The sequence below is a fragment of the Symphalangus syndactylus genome, chromosome 13, assembly GCF_028878055.3.
Source record: "Symphalangus syndactylus isolate Jambi chromosome 13, NHGRI_mSymSyn1-v2.1_pri, whole genome shotgun sequence".
NCBI lineage: Eukaryota > Metazoa > Chordata > Mammalia > Primates > Hylobatidae > Symphalangus > Symphalangus syndactylus.
Window position 1 is genome coordinate 37483650 of NC_072435.2, and position 22940 is coordinate 37506589.

At 51.5% G+C, this 22940-nt stretch overlaps 1 protein-coding gene across 3 annotated transcripts; it reads left to right on the forward strand.

The window, feature by feature from the left end:
- Positions 1–2625: 2625 nt before the first annotated feature.
- TSPAN16 (tetraspanin 16) lies at positions 2626–22831 on the forward strand. Of its 3 annotated transcripts, XM_055239422.1 has the most exons (7): positions 2626–2832; positions 4642–4839; positions 8763–8837; positions 11404–11511; positions 14891–15043; positions 18739–18822; positions 22654–22831. In XM_055239422.1, the coding sequence occupies exons 1-7, from the start codon at positions 2764–2766 to the stop codon at positions 22699–22701; spliced, it is 735 nt and encodes a 244-aa protein (XP_055095397.1). In that variant the 5' UTR covers positions 2626–2763; the 3' UTR covers positions 22702–22831. The 3 variants fall into 3 exon arrangements, with proteins under 3 accessions (XP_055095397.1, XP_055095398.1, XP_055095399.1); XM_055239423.1 differs by lacking the exon at positions 8763–8837; XM_055239424.2 differs by lacking the exon at positions 11404–11511 and having other exon boundaries at positions 2637–2832; positions 22654–22793.
- The last annotated feature ends 109 nt before the right edge of the window (positions 22832–22940 follow it).

Genomic DNA, 22940 nt, shown 5'->3' on the forward strand with positions numbered 1-22940 from the left:
TCTCAGCACACCATAAGGATGTATTGGAGTGGCCCTTCTGTTATTTTGACAATATTAAACGTCCTGGCCGTGCGCAGTGGCTCATCCCTGTAATCCCAGCATTTTAGGAGGCCGAGGCAGGAGGATGGCTTGAACCTAGGAGTTAGAGATCAGTCTAGGCAACACAGCGAGACCGCGTCTCTACAAAAAAAAAAAAAGCAAGTATCTTGCATTTGCAATTCGTCGGATGCCTGCACAATTCTGTCTCTTCGCATCAGTTTCGTGGGTGTGTGATGTAGGGATCTGGGGCACGGGAAGTTATTCTTGCTTCATTTCCTGACGCTGACGGGCTGGGCGGGGTCCCTGGGGCACCGGGGCACATTTGGACGTGTTTGGCAGGGAGAGTCCTGGCCCAGCTCCGGCACGTAGGGCCGCGCTTCCACAGGCCGCCGCCAGGAGACGCGCGAGGCTGCAGATGCGGCTTTGCAGAGAAGCTGGGAGGGTCGAGGGGCGGGGCCGCGTGCAGCCGGCCCGGATTCCTTTCTGGCCAATTCCTTCCAGGAGCTGCTTCCGCGTCTACAGCGCCCTCTGCTACTCACCCAGGTCTCTTGTATCTGAGCCTCATTTTCCCACCATCCTTTAAGCCCGTTTTCCCACTGCTCATTTGCAGCCAAGTTTCCATCTCGCATCTTTGCGTCCCCCTTCTCTGCACCCTCCTGAGTCCACATTTCCCAGCCCTCCTTTGCCCCCTACATTTTCCAATGCTCTCTTGCATGCCCATTTATCACCCTCTTCTGTGCCCCCATTTCCAGGCCCTCAGCCCCTGGCTCTGAGGCTCCTTATTTCAAATGACCTTTTTTTTTTTTTTTTTTTTTCTGAGACGGAGTCTCCCTCTGTCTCCCGGGCTGGAGTGCAGTGGCGCGATCTCGGCTCACTGCAACCTCCGCCTCCCAGGTTCAAGAGATTCTCCTGCCTCAGCCTCCCGAGTAGCTGGGACTGCAGGCACCCACCACCACACCCGGCTAATTTTTTTTGTGTTTTTAGTAGAGACAGGGTTTCCCTGCATTAGACAGGATGGTCTCGATCTCCTGACCTCGTGATCTACCCACCTCGGCCTCCCAAAGTGCTGGGATTACTGGCGTGAGCCACCGCGCCGGGCCTCAAATGACCTCTTAAATAAAGGTGTGGAAGGACGCACTCCTGGCTGTGAACGGCGCCCGTGGTCCAGGAGGAGATAGCACTCCTCTGTGAATATCTTGCTTAGTTCTACATGTTCCAAGAAGCAGGTGATTTGACAAACATTCATTAAATTAATTAAAGTGTAAGCTATTTTCTCCCATTTGAACCATCTGCCTTCCCCCAATCCATGCAGGACCTGGACCCAGACACACCCCAGCCCAGGGCTGGACAGAGAGGGGATCGAGGTGGGGCAATGTGAAGCTGCTGTGGTTAGGGTGGGGAGTTATGGGGGCAAAGTGGGCTACAGACTGCAGGATCTAGGCCTGGAGGTCTTCAGTGCCCACATACAGAAGGTTTTTGGTCCTGAAATGCTAACTATATCTATCGCCATGGAGAAAAGCCCAGTAGCCTGCTACTTCGGAGGCTAAGGTGAGAGGATCACTTGAGCCAGGGAGGTCGTGGCTGCAGTAAGCCATGACCACACCACTGCACTCCAGCCTGGGCAATGGAGCAAGATCCTGTCTCAAAAGAAAAAAGAAAAAAGAAAAGCCCAGTGACCAATGGCACACAGTTCCAGGACCCTCTGCCTTACAGGTTCCTGCCCTCATGTTACTCTTGGGGCTTCAAAGCCTGGCCTTGCTTCCTGTGTGGCCTCAGGCAGTTCCCTTGGCCTCTCTGAGCCCTGTGTGAAGGATGGGCCAAGTGTAGGCTGGGGCTTGGGAGGCCCGGTGGCTTGTAGCTAGATTTCTGCATCACGGAACCTCTGGATCCATTCATTCATTCTCCACGGGTTTCTTAAGTACTGCCGTGCCAGGCTTTGGGGGCACAGCTGTTTTTGTTTTTGTTTTGTTTTGTTTGAGACAGTCTCACTCCGTCACCCAGGCTGGAGTGGAATGGCACGACCTCGGCTCACTGCAACCTCCACCTCCTGGGTTCAAGCGATTCTCCTGCCCCATCCTCCCAAGTAGCTGGGATTATAGGCGTGTGCCACCACACCCGGGTAATTTTTGTATTGTTAGTAGAGACGGGTTTTCAACATGTTGGCCAGGCTGGTCTCGAACTCCTGACCTCAGGTGATTCGCCGGTCTCTGCCTCCCAGCATGCTGGGATTACAGGTGTGAGCCACTGCGCCTGGCAGGGGTCACAGCTGTTAATAGGATAGCCCAAGCTGCCCCCTCCTGCGCTTGGATTCCCCAGTCTACTAGGAGATGTCAACTGTGCAAGTGGTCAGCTCTGGGCACTATGCCCACAGGGTCCTGGTGGCATCTGGAGGGTACCAGGGTAGCATACTATGCCTGTTCTCTTTCCCTGCTGTGACCTGTTTGAAGGATGAGGAGCCAACAGGGGGCAGTTTGGGGCACCTGATTTCCCTGGACCATGAGCCTCGCTCCAGTACCCGATTGTGATGTGATAAAAGGCTTACGACCAGGGCAGGGGGCAGCTGCTGGGCCGCCTTGGACAACCATCAGGCAGCCAGGACAGAGAGGGGCAGGGCAAGTCAGCGTTGGCGCCCCTTCCTCAGATCCCTATCATCTTGGGAAACAGTAGCCCAGAGTTTCAGGAAGATGTTAACTTAAACGTTCAGGGTGCCCCAGTCTGTTCAGCATGGCTGAAATCCACACTCCGTATTCTTCCTTGAAGAAACTGTTATCTTTACTCAATAGCTTCGTAGCTGTAAGTATGTCACAATCCAGGCCCCTGGTTTGTTGCAGCCCTTCCTCCACGGCCAGCTCCCTGAAAGACAGAAATAAGTTGATCCAAATTGGCATCGAGATCTGTGGTTCCCTGGAGAAGCAGGAGGGATGTAGGGCAGACGGAGGAGGAGGAGCAGGGAGCGTTGGGACCTCCATCAACCCAGAGCTGGTGAAATCCAGCACAGATGAGTGTGATCTGGGGGAGCCCAGGTGGGTGATGGAAGATCTTGGCTCTAAGTCAAATCCTGCAGCCAACCAAGTTGTTCGGGAAGGCCAGGAGAAAGGGTTATTATTTTCTTGATCTTTTAAATTTGTCAAGACATGTTTTTCCTTACCATAAAACTAACCCGAAATGTACATTGCTAAGGAATTGTCAGGCCAGGCGCGGTGGCTCATGCCTGTAATCCCAACACTTTGGGAGGCCGAGGCGGGTGGATCACCAGGTCAGGAGTTCAAGACCAGCCTTGGTCAACATGGGGAAACCCCGTCTCTACTAAAAATACAAAAAAAATTAGATGGGCGTGGTGGCACGTGCCTATAATCCCAGCTACTCAGGAGGCTGAGGCATGAGAATTGCTTGAACCTGGGCAGCAGAGGTTGGCAGTGAGCCGAGATTGTGTCACTGCACTCCAGCCTGGGCAACAGAGCGAGACTCTGTCTCAATAAAAAAATAAAAGAATAAAAAAAAAAAAAGAAGTAATTGTCTTCATTGTAGCATAGTCTAAGGAAAAGCTGCCAGGAAAGAGAAGGAAATGAAATATCACTCCTCCTCTTCACTTGTATTGTAACATTTTAAAGAGAATTAAGGCCGGGTGTGGTGACTCATGCCTGTAATCCCAGCACTTTGGGAGGCCAAGGTGGGCAGATCCACTGAGCCAGGAGCTGGAGACCAGCTATAGTGAGATCCCCATCTCTATTTAAAAAATAATAATAAAAAATAAAGTGTTATTGGAACATGGCCGTGCTCACTTATTTGCAGATTGTAAACAGCTGCTTTTGGGCTACACCAATAGAAATGCGTAGTTTCAACAGACACCTTAAGGCCTGCAGAGGCCACAACATCTGGGTTTTTCAGAAAAAAAAAAGATTGCTAATCCCTGTCCTATGACATTATTTTATTTATTTATTTATTTATTTTATTTTATTTTATTTTATTAAGACAGAGTCTTGCTCTGTCACCCAGGCTGGAGTGCAGTGGCATGATCTCAGCTCACTGCAACCTCCGCCTCCCAGGTTTAAGCGATTCTTCTGCCTCAGCCTCCTGAGTAGCTGGGATTACAGGCGCCCACCGCCACGCCCGGCCAATTTTTGTATTTTTGGTAGAGACAGAGTTTCGCCATGTCGGCCAGGCTGGTCTTGAACTCCTGACCTCAGGTGATCTGCCTGCTTCGGCCTCCCAAAGTGCTGGGATTACAGGTGTGAGCCACTGTGCCTGGCCTATTTTATTTTTTGAGACAGGGTCTTGATCTGTCATCCAGACTGGAGTACAGTGGCACAGTCACAGCTCACTGCAGCCTCAACCTCATGGGCTAAAGTGATCTCCCACTGCAGACACCTGAGTAGCTGAGACTACAGGCACGCACTACCATGCCTGGCTATTGGCTATTTTTTTGTTGGGGGGAGGGTACAGATGAGATCTTACCAAGCTGGTCTTGAACTCCTGGGTTCAAGTCTTGGCCTTAGCCTCCCGAAGTGCTGGGATTACAGGCATGAGCCACCGCACTCACCCAGTTCTATTTGTATACAACTAACAGATTACTTTTCTTTCTTTCTGGTTTCTGTTCTAAAGGTGTCTGGCATCATCCTCGTTGGCCTGGGCATTGGTGGTAAATGTGGAGGGGCCTCCCTGACGAATGTCCTCGGGCTGTCCTCCGCATACCTCCTTCACGTTGGCAACCTGTGCCTGGTGATGGGATGCGTCACGGTACTGCTTGGCTGTGCCAGGTGGTATGGAGCGACCAAAGAGAGCAGAGGCATGCTCTTGTTTGTAAGTTGGATCTGCATACAGACCCCAGAACTGCCTCCCCACACATACAAATTTTTTTTTTTTTTTTTTTTTCAGTGATAATAACTCAATCCTCTATTTGACAAAGAAGAGGGAGAAGGAAGAGGAAGAAAAAGAAAGTGGGATAAAGGATCAGAAAGGGAGGAAAATAGAAAAAATTAGAGTATGACTCCAGGGTGGACCTGTTTTGTTGTCATTGAGTTGGTTGGTTGGTTTGTCTGTTGTATTCTTCATGTTTCGCCAAGTTGGCCAGACTGGTCTCGAACTCCTAGCCCGAAGTGATCAACCCGCCTCGCCCCCCAGAGTGCCGGGACCACAGGCGTGAGCCACCACGTCCAGCCCCCACATTGCTTCTGGCCTCCGTGGTAGACCTCCCAGACGGAGCGGCCAGGCAAAGGAGCTCCTCACTTCTTTTTTTTTTTTTTTTTTTTTTGAGACAGAGTCTCGCTCTGTCGCCCAGGTTGGAGTGCAGTGGCGCAGTCTCGGCTCACTGCAAGCTCCGCCTCCCGGGTTCACGCCATTCTCCTGCCTCAGCCTCTCCGAGTAGCTGGGACTACAGGCGCCCGCCAACACGCCCGGCTAATTTTTTTGTATTTGTAGTAGAGACGGGGTTTCACCGTGGTCTCGATCTCCTGACCTCGTGATCCGCCCACCTCGGCCTCCCAAAGTGCTGGGATTACAAGCGTGAGCCACTGCGCCCGGCCCAGGAGCTCCTCACTTCTACCCAGACACGGGGCGGCTGGGCAGAGGGGCTCCTCACTTCCCAGACGGGGCGGCCAGGCAGAGACGCTCCTCATTTCTTCCCAGACGATAGGTGGCCGGGCAGAGGCGCTCCTCACTTCCCAGACGATGGGTGGTCGGGTAGAGGCGCTCCCCACTTCCCAGACGATGGGTGGCCGGGCAGAGGCGCTCCTCACCTCCCAGACGATGGGTGGCCGGGCAGAGGCGCTCCTCACCTCCCAGACGATGGGTGGCCGGGCAGAGGCGCTCCTCACCTCCCAGACGATGGGTGGCCGGGCAGAGGCGCTCCTCACTTCTTCCCGACGGGGCGGCCGGGCAGAGGCGCTCCTCACTTCTTCCCGGACGGGGCGGCCGGGCAGAGGCGCTCCTCACTTCTTCCCGGACGGGGCGGCCGGGCAGAGGCGCTCCTCACTTCTTCCCGGACGGGGCGGCCGGGCAGAGGCGCTCCTCACTTCTTCCCGGATGGGGCGGCCGGGCAGAGGCGCTCCTCACTTCTTCCCGGATGGGGCGGCCGGGCAGAGGCGCTGCTCACTTCCCAGACGGGGCGGCCGGGCAGAGGCGCTCCTCACTTCCCAGACGGGGCGGCCGGGCAGAGGCGCTCCTCACTTCCCAGACGGTGGTTGGCCGGGCAGAGGCACTCCTCACTTCCCAGACGATGGGTGGCCGGGCAGAGGCGCTCCTCACTTCTTCCCGGATGGGGCGGCCGGGCAGAGGCGCTCCTCACTTCTTCCCGGATGGGGCGCCCGGGCAGAGGCGCTCCTCACTTCTTCCCGGACGGGGTGGCCGGGCAGAGGCGCTGCTCACTTCCCAGACGGGGTGGCCGGGCAGAGGCGCTCCTCACTTCCCAGACGGGGCGGCCGGGCAGAGGTGCTCCTCACTTCCCAGACGGTGGGTGGCCGGGCAGAGGCGCTCCTCACTTCCCAGACGGGGCGGCCGGGCAGAGGCGCTCCTCACTTCTTCCCGGACGGGGCAGCCGGGCAGAGGCGCTCCTCACTTCTTCCCGGACGGGGCGGCCGGGCAGAGGCGCTCCTCACTTCTTCCCGGACGGGGCGGCCGGGCAGAGGCGCTCTTCACTTCTTCCCGGACGGGGCGGCCGGGCAGAGGTGCTCCTCACTTCCTCCCGGACGGGGCGGCTGGGCAGAGGCGCTCCTCACCTCCCAGACGATGGGAGGCCGGGCAGAGGCGCTCCTCACTTCCCAGACGATGGGTGGCCGGGCAGAGGCGCTCCTCACTTCTTCCCGGATGGGGCGCCCGGGGAGAGGCGCTCCTCATTTCTTCCCGGACGGGGCGGCCGGGCAGAGGCGCTCCTCACTTCCCAGACGGGGCGGCCGGGCAGAGGCGCTCCTCACTTCTTCCCGGACGGGGCAGCCGGGCAGAGGCGCTCCTCACTTCTTCCCGGACGGGGCGGCCGGGCAGAGGCGCTCCTCACTTCTTCCCGGACGGGGCGGCCGGGCAGAGGCGCTCTTCACTTCTTCCCGGACGGGGCGGCCGGGCAGAGGTGCTCCTCACTTCCTCCCGGACGGGGCGGCCGGGCAGAGGCGCTCCTCACCTCCCAGACGATGGGAGGCCGGGCAGAGGCGCTCCTCACTTCCCAGACGATGGGTGGCCGGGCAGAGGCGCTCCTCACTTCCCAGACGGGGTGGCCGGGCAGAGGCGCTCCTCACTTCCCAGACGGGGTGGCCGGGCAGAGGCGCTCCTCACTTCCCAGACGGGGTGGCCGGGCAGAGGCGCTCCTCACTTCCCAGACGGTAGGTGGCCGGGCAGAGGCGCTCCTCACTTCCCAGACGGTGGGTGGCCGGGCAGAGGCGCTCCTCACTTCCCAGACGGGGCGGCCAGGCAGAGGTGCTCCTCACCTCCCAGACGGGGCGGCCGGGCAGAGGCGCTCTTCACTTCTTCCCGGACGGGGCGGCCGGGCAGAGGTGCTCCTCACTTCCTCCCGGACGGGGCGGCCGGGCAGAGGCGCTCCTCACCTCCCAGACGATGGGAGGCCGGGCAGAGGCGCTCCTCACTTCCCAGACGATGGGTGGCCGGGCAGAGGCGCTCCTCACTTCCCAGACGGGGTGGCCGGGCAGAGGCGCTCCTCACTTCCCAGACGGTAGGTGGCCGGGCAGAGGCGCTCCTCACTTCCCAGACGGTGGGTGGCCGGGCAGAGGCGCTCCTCACTTCCCAGACGGGGCGGCCAGGCAGAGGTGCTCCTCACCTCCCAGACGGGGCGGCCGGGCAGAGGCGCTCCCCACCTTCCAGATGGGGCGGCGGCCGGGCAGGGGCTGCAATCCCAGCACCCTGGCAGGCCAAGGCAGGCGGTTGGGGGGTAGAGGCTGCCGCGAGGCCAGACCACGCCACCGCACTCCAGCCCGGGCAACACCGAGCACTGGGTGAGCAAGACTCCGTCTGTAGTCCCAGTACCTCGGGAGGCTGAGGCAGGCAGAGCACTCGGCGTCAGGAGCTGGCGACCAGCGTGGCCAAGATGGCGAACGCGTGCCTGCGTCCAAAGGAGAAAAGGCAGGCAGCGGTGGCGCGCGCCGGCAGTCCCAGGCAGTCCGCGGAGCGGGCAGCAGCAAGCCGAGTAGATTGTAGCCTGGGCCAGAGAGGGAAAGAAAGAAAGCAAGAAAGCAAGAAAGCAAGAAAAGAAAGAAGGGAGGGAGGGAGGGAGGGAGGGAAGGAAGGAAGGAAGCACACATACAAATTTTTTATTGTGCGTGTTGCAAACAACTTTGCTTGGTGCCCCCTATTTTTTTTGGGGGGGGGACAGGGTTTCACTCTGTCACCCAGGCTGGAGTGCAGTGGTGCAATCTCGGTTCACTGCAATCTCCGCCTCCCAGGTTCAAGCGATTCTCCTGCCTCAGCCTACCGAGTAGCTGGGACTACAGGCGCCCCTACCATGCCCTGCTAATTTTTGTATTTTTAGTAGAGACAGGATTTTGCCATGTTGGCCAGGCTGGTCTTGAACTCCTGACCTCGCGATCCGCCCGCCTCGGCCTCCCAAAGTGCTGGGATTACAAGCGTGAGCCACTGCGCCTGGTCGAATTGTTTTAAACTCGAGAGGCCAGGGTGGCCTGGGGTGGAGGGTTGGGGGAACAGAGACAACCCCTCGCCTGCAGGGTATAAGGTCGGGAGGAGGCTGAGCAGGCTCCCAGGCCCTCTCTCCCCCGTGTGTCTTTTAGTGCATCCTGTCAATGGTTATTGTCCTCATCGTGGAAGTCACAGCTGCCACCGTGGTCCTTCTTTTCTTTCCAATTGTAAGTACAGCCCTGCTGTTCCCACGTAGCATTAGAAAGATAAAGAACCAAGGACGGTGGCTCACGCCTCTAATCCCAGCACTTTGGGAGGCTGACTCGGGTGCATCACCTGAGGTCATGAGTTTGAGACCATTCTGGCCAACATGGTGAAACCCTGTCTCTACCAAAAATACAAAAAATTAGCCAGGCGTGGTAGCATGCACTTGTAATCCAGCTACTCAGAAGGCTGAGGCAGGAGAATCGCCTGAACCCGGGAGGCAGAGGTTGCAGTGAGCCAAGATTGCACCACTGCACTCCAGCCGGGGCAACAGAATGAGACTCCGTTAAAAAAAAAAAAAAAAAAAGATATAGAACCAATAGAAGTCCGCCCCTCCCCGCCAGGCACCCATGACCGATTGTGGGGACCCAGTGATGGAGGGGCCCATCACATGTGCCACCTTTAATGGCGTGAGAAGTTGAAATTCTCAGCCTGCCCCTCCAAGGTCTCACAAAACCTGCTGAGTTCATTTAGTTCATCTCTCTTGGGTTTGGGGCAGGAGAAGGGGAGATGATCAGAAGTGTTTGCATATTGATTGGGGTTTTGAAATGTATTCAAAATAGAGGGACAGGCCGGGCATGGTGGCTCATGCCTGTAATCCTAGCACTTTGGGAGGCCAAGGCGGGTGGATCACGAGGTCAGGAGTTCAAGACCAGCCTGACCAACATGGTGAAACCCCGTCTCTACTAAAAAAATACAAAAATTAGCTGGGCGTGATGGTGTGCGCCTGTAATCTCAGCTACTTGGGAGGCTGAGGCGGGAGCATTGCTTGAACCCAGGAGGCGGAGGTTGTGGTGAGCTGAGATCGTGCCATTGCACTCCAGCCTGGGCAATAAGAGCGAAACTCCGTCTCAAAAAAAAAAAAAAGAAAAAAAATAGAGGGACAATTTAGCAAAATCCATCCAAATGACAAAAGCTTCAGCACTTTGACCCGGCAGTCCCATCTCTGGGAATTATTCAAGAACACACTTGCTGGTGAGCAGAATCACATTCATGCCAGGGCATGTGAAAGATTGCAAAGAGGGCCAGGTGCGGTGGCTCACGCCTATAATCCTAGCACTTTGGGAGGCTGAGGCAGGTGGATCACCTGAGGTCAGGAGTTCGAGACCAGCCTGGCCAACATGGTAAAATCCCGTCTCTACTAAAAATACAAAAAAACTAGCCGGGCCTGGTGGCACATGCCTGTAATCCTAGTTATTCAGGAGGCTGAGGCAGGAGAATCGCTTGAACTCGGGAGCCGGAGGTTGCAGTGAGCTGAGATTGTACCATTGCCCTCCAGCCTGGGCAACAAGAGTGAAACTCTGTCTCAAAAAAAAAAAAAAAAAAAAAAAGGAAAGAAAAAGGAAAGATTGCAAAGAACCTAGTGAGTATGAATAAGGGTTTAGGCGAGTTAAAATACATCCACACAGTGGAATCCTGTGCATCAGGTGCAGGGAAGGAGGCGGCTCTTTGGGCACCAGATGGAATGCTCTCCAGGATAGAGTGCTGTCCTCATTGGCATCCTCCCCAGAGGCTGACCCTGAAACAAGAATTCAAAGGCATGTGGTTTATTTGGGAGGTGATCCCAGAAAACACCTGCAGGGGACATGGCAAATGAGGCAGGTAAGGGAAGACAGCCCACAAAAGGGGATGCTGGGCACAGCATACAACATGCACCTAAGTTATTCCACTCAAGTGGAGAGGGAGCTGGGATATTGATCCACCAACTCCCACCAGCCACTGATGGAGGGCTGCTCCCAGGGGGCATGTGGGCTCAGAGGCCAGAGAATCCTCACTTGCTGGCACTAGGGAGCCAGGCCAGTAGGCACAGAACTGACAAGGGCCACAGAGGTATGGGCAGGCCACCAAGAGCCCCTGCTACTCCTGTCGAGAATAGCCAGACACAGAAAAATGAGTGCAGCATAAACCAAGGAGGAAGAATAGTGAAAATATACTTTGCTTTGACACACATAGAAGAACATCTCTTTGGGGACACAGGAAACAGTTAACAGTCATTGGCATGGAGTGGGAGGAAACTTTTGGCTGGGAGGAAGGGGTGGGAGAGAGACTTTTCATGGTCTACCCTCCTGTGCATGTCAATTTTGAACCACGTGCCTCTATCATCGCTTTGCGAAAGGATTTTTTAAACCTTTATTTAAAAAACAGAAAATTAAATGTGCCCCTTTTGTGCAGAGAGAGATTCCGTGGAAGATGATATTCAATTCTTTAATGGAGTTACAGCCACATCGTGGGTGCAGCAGGGTGTGGGCGATTCCAAAGAGCAGATGATTCAAATTCGTGTGTGATGGGAACAGAGAGATACGCTTGGCTCCAGACCCACGCGTCTCCCTGTTTCCCTCTCTTGTGTGGGGGGGGGCACAGTAGCCTTCGTGTGTCTTCCTCTCGCACAGACCCATGCGCTAAGGGTAGGAAAAATGAAGGCAGCACGAGGGACGCTCCCACCTCCCACTCTATCCTCAAGAACCTCGGCCAATGAACGGGCCACTCTTGCTAGTTGGGGTACTGATCGCTTCCTGTCCTATCTGTGAGGTTCGAGATGTGGCCTTGGAACACACCTTCGTGACTCTGAGGAAGAATTACAGAGGTTACAACGAGCCAGATGACTATTCTACACAGTGGAACTTGGTCATGGAGAAGGTGAGGCTCACTTAAAAGAAAAAATTGTGGTAAAAGGTACACAACATGGGCGGGTGAAGTGGCTCACACCTGTAATCCCAGCACTTTGGGAGGCCGAGGTGGGAGCATCGCTTGAGGCCAGGAGTTTGAGACCAGCCGAGCCAACATGGTGAAACCCCGTCTCTACTAAAAATACAAAAATTACCCCCGTGTGGTGGCAGGCATCTGTAGTCTCAGCTACTCAGAAGGCTGAGGCAGGAGAATCGCTCGAACCCAGGAGGTGGAGGTTGCAGTGAGTTGAGATCGCACCACTGCATCCCAGCCTGGGTGACAGAGGGAGGCTCTGTTAAAAAAAAAAAAAAAAATAGCCAGTCACAGTGGCACATGCTTGTGGACCCAGCTACTCAGGAGGCTGAGGTGGGAGGATCACTTGAGTCCAGGAAGTCAAGGCTGCAGCGAACTATGATGGTGCCACTGCACTCCAGCCTGGGTGACAGAGCAAGACTGTTTCAAAAAAGAAAAAAGATTTAAAAAAAGATACACAACATGAAAAGTATCGTTTAACATTTTTTTTGGGGGTTGGAGTCTCATTCTGTCACCTAGGCTGGAGTGCAGTGGCGCAATCTCAGCTCACTGCAACCTCCACCTCCCGGGTTCAAGCAATTCTCCTGTCTTAGCCTCCCAAGTAGCTGGGATTACAGGCACCCATCACCATGCCTGGCTAATTTTTGTATTTTTAGTAGAGACAGGGTTTCTCCATATGGGTCAGGCTGGTCTCGAACTCCTGACCTCAGGTGATCCACCCGCCTTGGCATCTCAAAGTTCTGGGATTATAGGCGTGAGCCACCGTGCCTGGCCCCATTTAACAATTTTGAAGTGCGCAGTTCAGCGGCATTAAGCACGTTCATATTGTTGTGCGACTATCACCACCATCTCCAGAACTTTCTTATCTTCCCAAACTAAAACTCTCTCCCACAAAACGCTCACTCCACATTCTACCTCCCCAAGCCCCTGGCACCCACCATGCTCCTGTCTGTCTATATGAATCTGACATCTCTAGGGACCTCCTAGGAGTGAAATCAGGCAGTGTGTGTCTTTACTAAAAATACAAACATTAGCCAGGCATGGTGGCGCATGCCTGTAATCCCAGCTACTCGGGAGGCTGAGGTAGGAGAATCGCTTGAATCCGGGAGGCGGAGGCTGCAGTGAGCCAGGATCATGCCACTACATTGCAGCCTGGGCGACAGAGTGAGGCGCCATCTCAAAAAAAAAAAAAAAAGGATTTGCTAGATTCTATGGCAATTCTACTTTATATATATATATATAAATATATATGCATATATATACGTATATACATATGTATATATACACATACATGTTTTTGAGACAGGATCTCACTCTGTTGCCCAGGCTGGAGTGCAGTAGGGAGATCATAGCTCACTGCAACCTCTGCCTCCCAGGCTGAAGCAACCTTCTCACCTCAGCCTCTTGAGTAGCTGGGACTACAGGTTCGTGCCACCATGCCTGGCTAATTTTTTTTTGTTTTTTGTAGAGATGGGGTTTCACCATGTTGCTCAGGTTGATCTTAAAAACTCCTGGCCTCAAGCGATCCTCCTAACTCAGCCTCCCAAAGTGCTGGGATTACAGGTGTGAGCCACTGCGCCCAGCCTAAAATTTTTAGTAGAGACCTTTTAGCATGTTGCCCAGGCTGGTCTCGAACTCCTGGGCTCAAGTGATCTGCCTGCTTAGTCTTCCTAAAGTGCTAGGATTACAGCTGTGAGCCACCGCACCCAGTCCTATTTATTAAAAAAAAAAAAAATGTTTTGCTCGCTATGTTGCCCAGGCTGGTCTTGAACTCCTCGCCTGAAGTGATCTTCCCGAATTGGCCTCTCAAAGTGTTGGGATTATAGGCATGAGTCACTGCAACTGGCTGATGCCTTTCTGCATGCTGCTTTTGGCTTCTCAAGCTTGTGATGGTACAGAATGTCTCTCTTTCATTCATTCATACAGTCCTCCCACTAATATTTATTGAGCACCTGCTATGAGTCAGGCACTCTTTAGGGTTTTTGTTAGGGCACAAAAAAATCCTTGTTGGTGCTGGGCGCGGTGGCTCGTGCCTGCAATCCCAGCACTTTGGGAGGCTGAGGCAGGTGGATCATCTGAGGTCAGCAGTTTGAGACCAGCCTGGCCAACATAGCGAAACCCCGTCTCTACTAAAAATACCAAAATTAGCCGGGCATGGTGGTGCATGCCTGTAATCCCAGCTACTTGGGAGGCTGAGGTAGGAGAATCGCTTGAACCCAGGAGGTGGAGGTTGCAGAGAGCCAAGATCGCGCCATTGCACTCCAGCCTGGGCAACAGACAGAGACTCCCTCTCAAAAAAAATAAATACATAAAAATAAAATGCTTGTAGGGCCAGGCGCAGTGGCTCACATCTGTAATCCTAGCACTTTGGGAGGCTGAGACGGGTGGATCGCTTGAGGCTAAGAGTTTGAGACCAGCCCAGGCAACATAGCAAGACCCATCTCTACAATAGATAAAAAATGTAGCCAGGCGTGATGGCCTGCATCTGTAGTCTCAGCTACTCAGGAGGCAGAGGTGGGAGAACCCCTTGAGCCCGGAAGATTGAGGTTGCAGTAAGCTATGATCTCAGCACTGCACTTCAAACTCGTTCTTCCACTACTGACATGTGAGTGGAGAGATGGGCAAGAAACCAATAACTAAACATTGGTATCAGGGTCATAACGGCTGTGAATAAAAACAAGGCAGGGCCGGGCATGGTAGCTCACGCCTGTAATCCCAGCACTTTGGGAGGACGAGGAGGGTGGATCACCTGAGGTCAGGAGTTCGAGACCAGCCTGGCCAAAATGGCAAAACCGCGTCTCTACTAAAAACACAAAAATTAGCCAAGTGGGAGTGGGGGACATGCGCCTATAATCCCAGCTACTCGGGAGGCTGAGGCAGGAGAATCTCTGAAGAGTTCAGCTTTTATTCTTTTTAGAGACAGGGTCTTGCTCTGTTGTCCAGGCTAGAGTGCAGTGGTGTGATCATAGCTCACTGCAGTCTTGATCTCCTGGGCTCAAGTGATCCTCCAGCCTGAGCCTCCTGAGTAGCTGGGACCACCGGCATCTGTCACTATGCCTGGCTAATTTTTAAATTTTTTTGCCGAGATGGGGTCTCACCCTGTTGCCCAGGCTAGGAGTTCAGCTTTTACCCTGAGTGAGATGGGAGCCAGGGAGGGTTCTGAGCTGTGATGGGGTGTTTGTAAGAGGATGTTTCGCACAGTCTCTGGAATATTGTGACCATACTAGACAGTAGCCATGGTAACCATGATTTCTGATGTTTTTATTATTCTATTATTTGAAAGAGACTCTCCAAGTATTTCTTCTTCTCTCTATAGCTGAAGTGCTGTGGGGTGAATAACTACACAGATTTTTCTGGCTCTTCCTTTGAAATGACAACAGGCCACACCTACCCCAGGGGTTGCTGTAAATCCATCGGAACTGTGGGCTGTGACGGACGCAATGTGTCTACAAACGTCATCCACCAGAAGGTAACTGGAGATTTTGTGTGTTGACTTGACAGACCCCTGAGGGCTGATGACTTTATTTTTATTTTTATTTTTATCTTATTTTGAGACAGAGTTTCACTCTTGTTGCCCAGGCTGGAGTGCAATGGTGCAATCTCGGCTCACTGCAAGCTCTGCCTCCCAGGTTCATGCCATTCTCCTGCCTCAGCCTCCCAAGTAGCTGGGACTACAGGTGCCCGCCACCACGCCCAGCTAATTTTTTTGTATTTTTTTAGTAGAGACGGGGTTTCACCGTGTTAGCCAGGATGGTCTCGATCTCCTGACCTCGTGATCCATCCGCCTCGGCCTCCCAAAGTGCTGGGATTACAGGCGTAAGCCACCGCACCTGGCCTAATTTTTGCATTTTTAGTAGAAACGGGGTTTTACCATGTTGGTCAGGCTGGTCTCGAACTCCTGACCTCAGGTGATCCTTCCATCTGAGCCTCCCAAAGTGCTAGGATTACAGGCATGAGCCACCCTGCCCAAACATTTTTTGTATTAGCTGAGTGTGGTGACACATGCCTAAGTCCCAGCTATTCTGGTGGTTGAGGTGACAGGATCACTTAAGTCCAGTAGTTCAAGACCAGCCTTGGCAACATAGCAAGATGCCGTTTTTACAAAAAATTTAAAAATCAGCTGGGCATAGTGGCATGAACCTGTAGTCCCAGCTAACTGGGAGGCTGAGGCAGGAGGATTGATTGAGCCCAGGAGGTCAAGGCTGCAGTGAGAAATGATTGTGCCGCTGCACTCCAGCCTGGGCCACAGAGCAAGACCCCTCTCTAAAATAGAAAAAAAAAAAAAAAAGAAGAAATATGAATCGTTCATCCCTTCATTTGCACTGAATGGCTCATGCAGGGAAATAGGCCCTGTGGAAAATCAGCCAGGTTGAGTCCCAGGCAGGGGCCTCAGAGACAGACACAGGCCAGACATTGGCCAGACACTGGCCTACTAGGCCCTGCACAACCTGCCTGTCACCTCCTAACCTTTCCCCGTTGCTCACTCTGTTCCAGCACATTGGCCTCCTCACTACTGCTCAGAAACACCAGGCACATGCCTGCCTCACCACCTTCGCACAGGCTGTTCCCTCTGCCTGGAATGCTGTTCCTTCACATGTCTTCCTACCTCTCAAGTCTTTACTCATCTGGTGCTTCCTCCATGAGGCTGTTCTGACTTCCCATCTATAAAAGGATCTCTCATCCCAACAATCATGCTCTGTCTTCATACCCTGTTTCTGTGTCTTTCCAGCATTTATCACCACTTTACAGTATTATCACTAAGCTTGCCATTAGCTGTTCTCCCCACTCAAATGTCAGCCCCATGAGGGCAGGAATTTTGTCTGTTTTATACATTGCTGGGTTGCCACTGTCCAATTCAGTGCCAGGCACGTAAATACCTATTATATGGCCGAGTGTGATGGCTCATGCCTGTAATCCCAGCATTTTAGCAGGCCAAGGCAGGAGGATCACTTGAGGCCAGGAGTTCAAGACCAGCCTGAACAACATAGCAAGACCCCCATCTTCATAAAAAATTTACAGATTAACTGGGTGTGCTGTTGCGCACCTGTAATTTCAGCTGCTTGGGAGGCTGACGCAGGAGGATTGCTTGAGCCCAGGAGTTCGAGGCTGCAGTGAGCTATGGTCATGCCACTGCATCCAGTCTGAGTGACAGGACAAGACCTGATCTAAGAAAAAAAAAACCTATTACGTGAAAGGGGGCACAGAACAGTGATAACAGCAAGTTCAGTGTGGCCCAAGCCTCCAGAGGTGAGATGTGCCAGGGGCCTAGAAGAGGGAGCAACTCTGGAAGTGCAGAAAGGAGGCCAGGTGTGGTGGCTCACGTCTGTAATCCCAGCACTTTGGGAGGCTGAGGTGCGTGGATCACCTGAGGTCAGGAGTTCACCAACATGGTGAAACCCCCATCTCTACTAAAAATACAAAAATTAGCCGGGCGTGGTGGTGGGAGCCTGTAACCCCAGCTACTTGGGAGGCTGAGGCAGAAGAATTGCTTGAACCCGGGAGGTGGAGGTTGCGGTGAGCCAAGATCGCACCACTGCACTCCAGCCTGGGCAACAAGAGCCAAACTCCGTCTCAAAAAAAAAAAAACGTGCAGGAAAGAGAGAGGAGGCCCTGCCAATGCACTTTGCCTGGTCTCCTAATATCTCTGAGCCTCAGTTTCCTCATCTGTAAAATGGAGGAAAGAAGAGTACCCAAATCATGGGGTTATAATGAGAAATGAGTAAGAAAATATGTGGACCGAGAAGCCACTGAATATATGTCAGCTCTTCTGTTCATATGTAAAGAACACTTAAAAATAACTAACAGTTATTGAATGCTGGCTACATGTCAGGCTACTGCAATGTACTTCATGCAGATTCCTTCTTCTATATTTATGTATTTATTTAGAGACAGGTTCTTGCTCTGTCACCCAGGCTGGAGTACAGTGGTGCAAACATGGCTCACTGCAGCCTTGACCTCCGAGGTTCAAACGATCCTCCCGTCTCAGCCTCCCAAGTATCTGGGACTATAGGTACATACCACCACACCAGCTAATTTTTGTATTTTTTGTAGAGACGGGGTTTCGCTATGTCGTCCAGGCCAATCTCGAGCTCCTGGGCTCGGGGAATCTGCCAGCCTCGGCCTCTCAGAGTTCTGGGATTACAGGCATGAGCCATCATGCCTGGCCTTATTTATTATTTATTTAGAGACAGACTCTCACTCTGTCGACAGGCTGGAATGCAGTGGCACAATCTCAGCTCACTACAACCTCCGATTCCCTGGTTCAAGTGATTCTGCTGCCTCGGCCTCCCGAGTAGCTGGGATTACAGGCAACGCCACCGTGCCTGGCTATATTTTTGTATTTTTAGTAGAGACGGGGTTTCACCATGTTGGCCAGTATGGTCTTGATCTCCTGACCTCGTTATCCGCCTGCCTCTGCTTCCCAAAGTGCTGGGATTATAGGCATGAGCCACCATGCCCAGCCTATTTATTTTTGAGACAGGGTGTTGCTCTGTTCCCTGGGCTGGAGTACAGTGGCATGATCATGGCTCACTGAAGTCGCAACTGGCTGAGCTCAAGTGATCCTCCTGCCCCAATCTCCTAAGTAGCTGGGACTACAGCTGTACACCAGGCTAATATTTACATTTTTTATAGAGAGGGAGTCTCACTATGTTACCCAGACTGGTCTTGAACTCCTGGGCTCAAGTGATCCTCCCATCTTGGCTTCCCAAAGTGCTGGGATTATAGACATAAGTTACCATGCCTGGCCTTTGATTCTTTTACTCCTCACAAAATTCTTGTAAGGCAGATCCAGTGGGTGCCATTTATAGATGGGAAAATGGAGATACAGAGAGGTATAGCGACTTCTCCAAGGTCACACAGCTAGTAATAATCGAGGATGTCCAACCACACTTAACTGCCACACTGGAACATTAGCACAGACAAGTAGAAGGGAATCATTGGTATGTTCTGTTGGGGGAATGAGGAGGACAGGGAAGACGCTAGGGTGGTGGGGGGCGGGTGGCAGTCAAATAAGATGGAGGGAAGGCCCTCACGGCTCTCTCTCCCCTTCTCCTCAAAGAATCTGAGAGGCGTCTGGGTGGCCTAATGAGTTGGGGTTGATGGGGACTTGCAATCCATGAGCCGCTGACCAGCTCCTGCTTGTTTTGGTGTTTGTTTCCTCAGGGCTGTTTCCATAAACTCTTAAAAATCACCAAGACTCAGAGCTTCACCCTGAGTGGGGGCTCTCTAGGAGCTGCAGTGATACAGGTAAGACCCAGCCTCCCTAGGGCACATTGAGCTGTTTTATTAAGCACCTACTGTATGCCAAACACTGTTCTGGTCACTGGGACACAGCAGTGAACAAAATACAAAACTAAAAAAAAAAAAAAAGAAAAGAAATAAACTCAACAAAGAAGAGCAAACTAAACCCAAATCAAGCAGAAGGAAGATACTAAAGATTATAGTGAAAATAATGAAATGGAGAAAATCAATAAAACCAAAATTTGATTCTTTGAAAAGGTAAAACAGGTCGGGCATAATGGCTCAGCCTGTAATTCCAGCACTTTGGGAGGCTGAGGCAGGAGGACTGCTTGAGCCCAGGAGTTCGAAATCAGCCTGGGCAACATAGTGAGACTCCCCATCTCTACAAAAACAAAAATAAGAAAATTATCCAGGTGTGGTGGCAGATGCTTGTAGTCCCATCTACTTGGGGGGCTGAGGCAGGGGGATCACTTGAGCCTGGGATATCAAGGCTAGTGAGGCATGATTGTGTCACTGCACTCCATCCTGAGTGACAGAGTGAGATCATGTCACAAAAAAAAGATAAAATTGACAGAGCTTTAGTAGACTTAAGGGGAAAAAAGAGAAAGATTACTCAAATTAGCAAAATTAGGAATGAAAGAGAGACATCACTACTGACCTTACAGAAATAAAGCAACTATAAGGAAAAATTGTGAACCTGTATGCTAACATAGATGAAATAGACAAATTCCTAGATAAACAAACTACCAAAACTGACTCAAGAAGAAATAGAATACCTAAATAGATCTACAACAAGTAATGAGATTAAATTAGTAACCAAAAAACTTCCCACAAAGAAAATATCAGGCCCAGATATCCTCACTGGAAATATTACCAAACTTTTAGAGAAGAATTAACACCATTGTTTCACCTGCAAACTCTGCCAATAAAAAGGAAGAAGACATATTTCCCAGTTTATTCTATGATGCCAATACAAGATATTGCAATGACATAAGAAAGAAACTACAAGGCCGGGCATGGTAGCTCATGCCTGTAATCCCAGAACTTTGGGAGGCTGAGGCAGGTGGCTCAAGAGGTCAAGAGTTCGAGACCAGCCCGACCAACATGGTGAAACCCCGTCTCTACTAAAAATAAAAAAATTAGCTGGGCGTAGTGATGCACACCTGTAACCTCAGCTACTTGGGAGGCTGAGGCAGGAGAATCGCTTGAATCTGGGAGGTGGAGTTTACAGTGAGCTGAGATTGCACCACTGCACTCCAGCCTTGGTGACAGAGCAAGACTCCGTCTCAAAAAGAAAAAAAAAATTATATCTTAATAAAAAGACAAGTAACCCAACTAAAATGGACAAAGGATTCAAATAGAGATTTTTATCCAAAGAAGGCATACAGATGGCCAATAATCACATAAAAAATGCTCTACCACCATCATTCATTAGGGAAATGCAAATAAAAAACGCTTTATTCTCACTAGGATGGCTAAAGACAATAGCAAGTGTTGTCAAGGATGTGGAGCTATTTGAACCCTTATACATTGTTGGTGAGATTGTAAAATGGTGAAGCCACTTCCTAAAATGTTAAACATAGAATTTTTATTTGTCCCAGCAATTTCTCTATGTTTATAATCCAAGATAATTGAAGACATGTATTCATACAAAAACCTTTACATAAATGCTCATAGCAGGATTATTCATAATAATCAAAAACTAGATAAAACCCAAATGTACATCAAGTGATGAATGGATAAAGAAAATGCATATCCATTCAATAAAATATTATTCAACAACAAAAACTTATTGATATATGCTAATGTGGATGGACCATATCAACATCATGCTAAGTGTAAGAAGCCAGTCACGATATTTTATGATTCCATTATACAAAATGTTCAGATTAGGCAAGTCCATAGAAACAAAAGGTAGTTAGTGATTGCCAGTGACCAGAAGGTACGGGAAGAATAGGGAGTAACGGATAATAGGTATGGCGTTTCTGTGGTTCATGATGAAAACGTTCTCAAGTTATATAGTAGTGATGGTGGCCCAACTCTGAATATACTAAAAACCATTGAACTGTCTACTTTAGAAAGGTAACGTGTATAGTCTATCAATTATATCTCAATGTTACTGAATAAAAAGTTCTCCATGTCCCTGATTGCCCAAGAAATTTCTCCTACATGCTTTCCCCACGTTGACTACCAACACGGTAGTGTCTTTTCTGCAAATCACCACTAACCTAGACAAGGCTCTATCTTACCAGTCTGGGATATTTATTTCTTTGGGGTAATTTTTTTTTTTTTTTTTTTTGAGACGGAGTCTCACTCTGTCGCCCAGGCTGGAGTGCAGTGGTGCAATCTCGGCTCACTGCAAGCTCCGCCTCCGGGGTTCATGCCATTCTTCTCCCTCCTCAGCCTCTCCGAGTAGCTGGGACTACAGGCGCCCTCCACCACGCCCGGCTAATTTTTTTTGTATTTTTAGTAGAGACGGGGTTTCACCGTGGTCTCGATATCCTGACCTCGTGATCCGCCCGCCTCGGCCTCCCAAAGTGCTGGGATTACAAGCGTGAGCCACCGCGCCCGGCCTGAGGTAATTTTTTTCATTGTACAAATTTATAATATTGAATATGTACTTGTGAACTATACAACAACTTCCTCCCCAAGGATCCCAGCAGGAAACAGCATTCAGCCCCCAGATGGTCCATTTAAGAGGTTTTCAGGGGCCTCCTTGCAGAGGGGTGACAGGGTTCAGTGAAATGAGGCGCCCAGGAGCGAAAGACATGGGGAACTTATTTCTCCTAGGCCTGAAGGCTCTAGAAAGGGCGTGAAGAGGGTAGGAGCCCAGAAGGAGGGGAAGAAAAGAGGGAGGAAGTGGGGAAGGAATACCCTACCATTCTCTCCTCCCGCTCACCCGTCTTCTCCCGGTGCTTCCTATTGGCCAAGCCTAACCAGAAGTTATGTGGCAGTGGAGTCTGAGGAATATGGTCAGTAGGGCTCCAGGGAGGGCCGAAGTGGAGAGGATGGGCCAGGCGCGGTAGTTCACGCCTGTAATCCCAGCGCTTTGGGAGGCCGAGGCGAATGGATCACTTGAGGTCAGGAGTTTGAGACCAGCCTGACCAACACGGTGAAACCCCATCTCTACTAAAAATACAAAAATTAGCCGAGCGTGTTGCTGGGCGCCTGTAATTCCAGCTCCTCGGGAGGCTGAGGCAGGAGAATTGCTTGAACCTGGGAGGTGGAGGTTGCAATGAGCCAAGATAGTGCCACAGCACTCCAACCTGGGCAACAGAGTGAGACTCCTTCTCAAAAAAAAAAAAAATAATAATAATAATAATAATAGGCTGGGCGCGGTGGCTCACGCCTGTAATCCCAGCACTTTGGGAGGCCAAGGCAGGCGGATCACGAGGTCAGGAGGTCGAGACCATCCTGGCTAACACGGTGAAACCCCGTCTGTACTAAAATACAAAAAATTAGCCGGGCGCGGTGGCGGGCGCCTGTAGTCCCAGCTACTCGGGAGGCTGAGGCAGGAGAATGGCGAGAACCTGGGAGGCGGAGCTTGCAGTGAGCCGAGATCCGCCACTGCACTCCAGCCTGGGTGACAGAGCGAGACTTCGTCTCAAAAAATAAATAAATAAAAATAAAAATAATAATAAATAAAAAATAAGTGGAGACGAATGCACTGTCACCACAGTGGCTCCAACTTAGCCCAGGTGGTTCTTCAGCCATCTGTAAAACCCTGCCCCTCACCTTTCTGGAACAGGATGCTCCCCTTGCCCCCGTAACTCCAGTATGATTCTGGTTTGGAGGTCTCTAGCATTGGATCCATGTTTCTTTCTTCACCCATTTCAGTTGCCAGGAATTCTTGCCACTTTGCTGCTGTTTATCAAGCTGGGCTGACACCCAGGCCTGGAGAAGATGAGACACCTGGGCCCATGTGGCTGCTGGAGATTCAGTCTCAGTTTTATTTCTCTGTGGCACTCACTGCTTCTGGAGGGAAAGATTGTTAATAAAAGATTTGGGAAACCCCTGTCCAGCCTGACTCCTTTCTCCTTACTTTCATTTTTGGCAATGATTTTACCTCAAAATGCCTGAATGGGAGGCTATGTCCTTTCTCATACAACTTTCCTGTTTTGTAA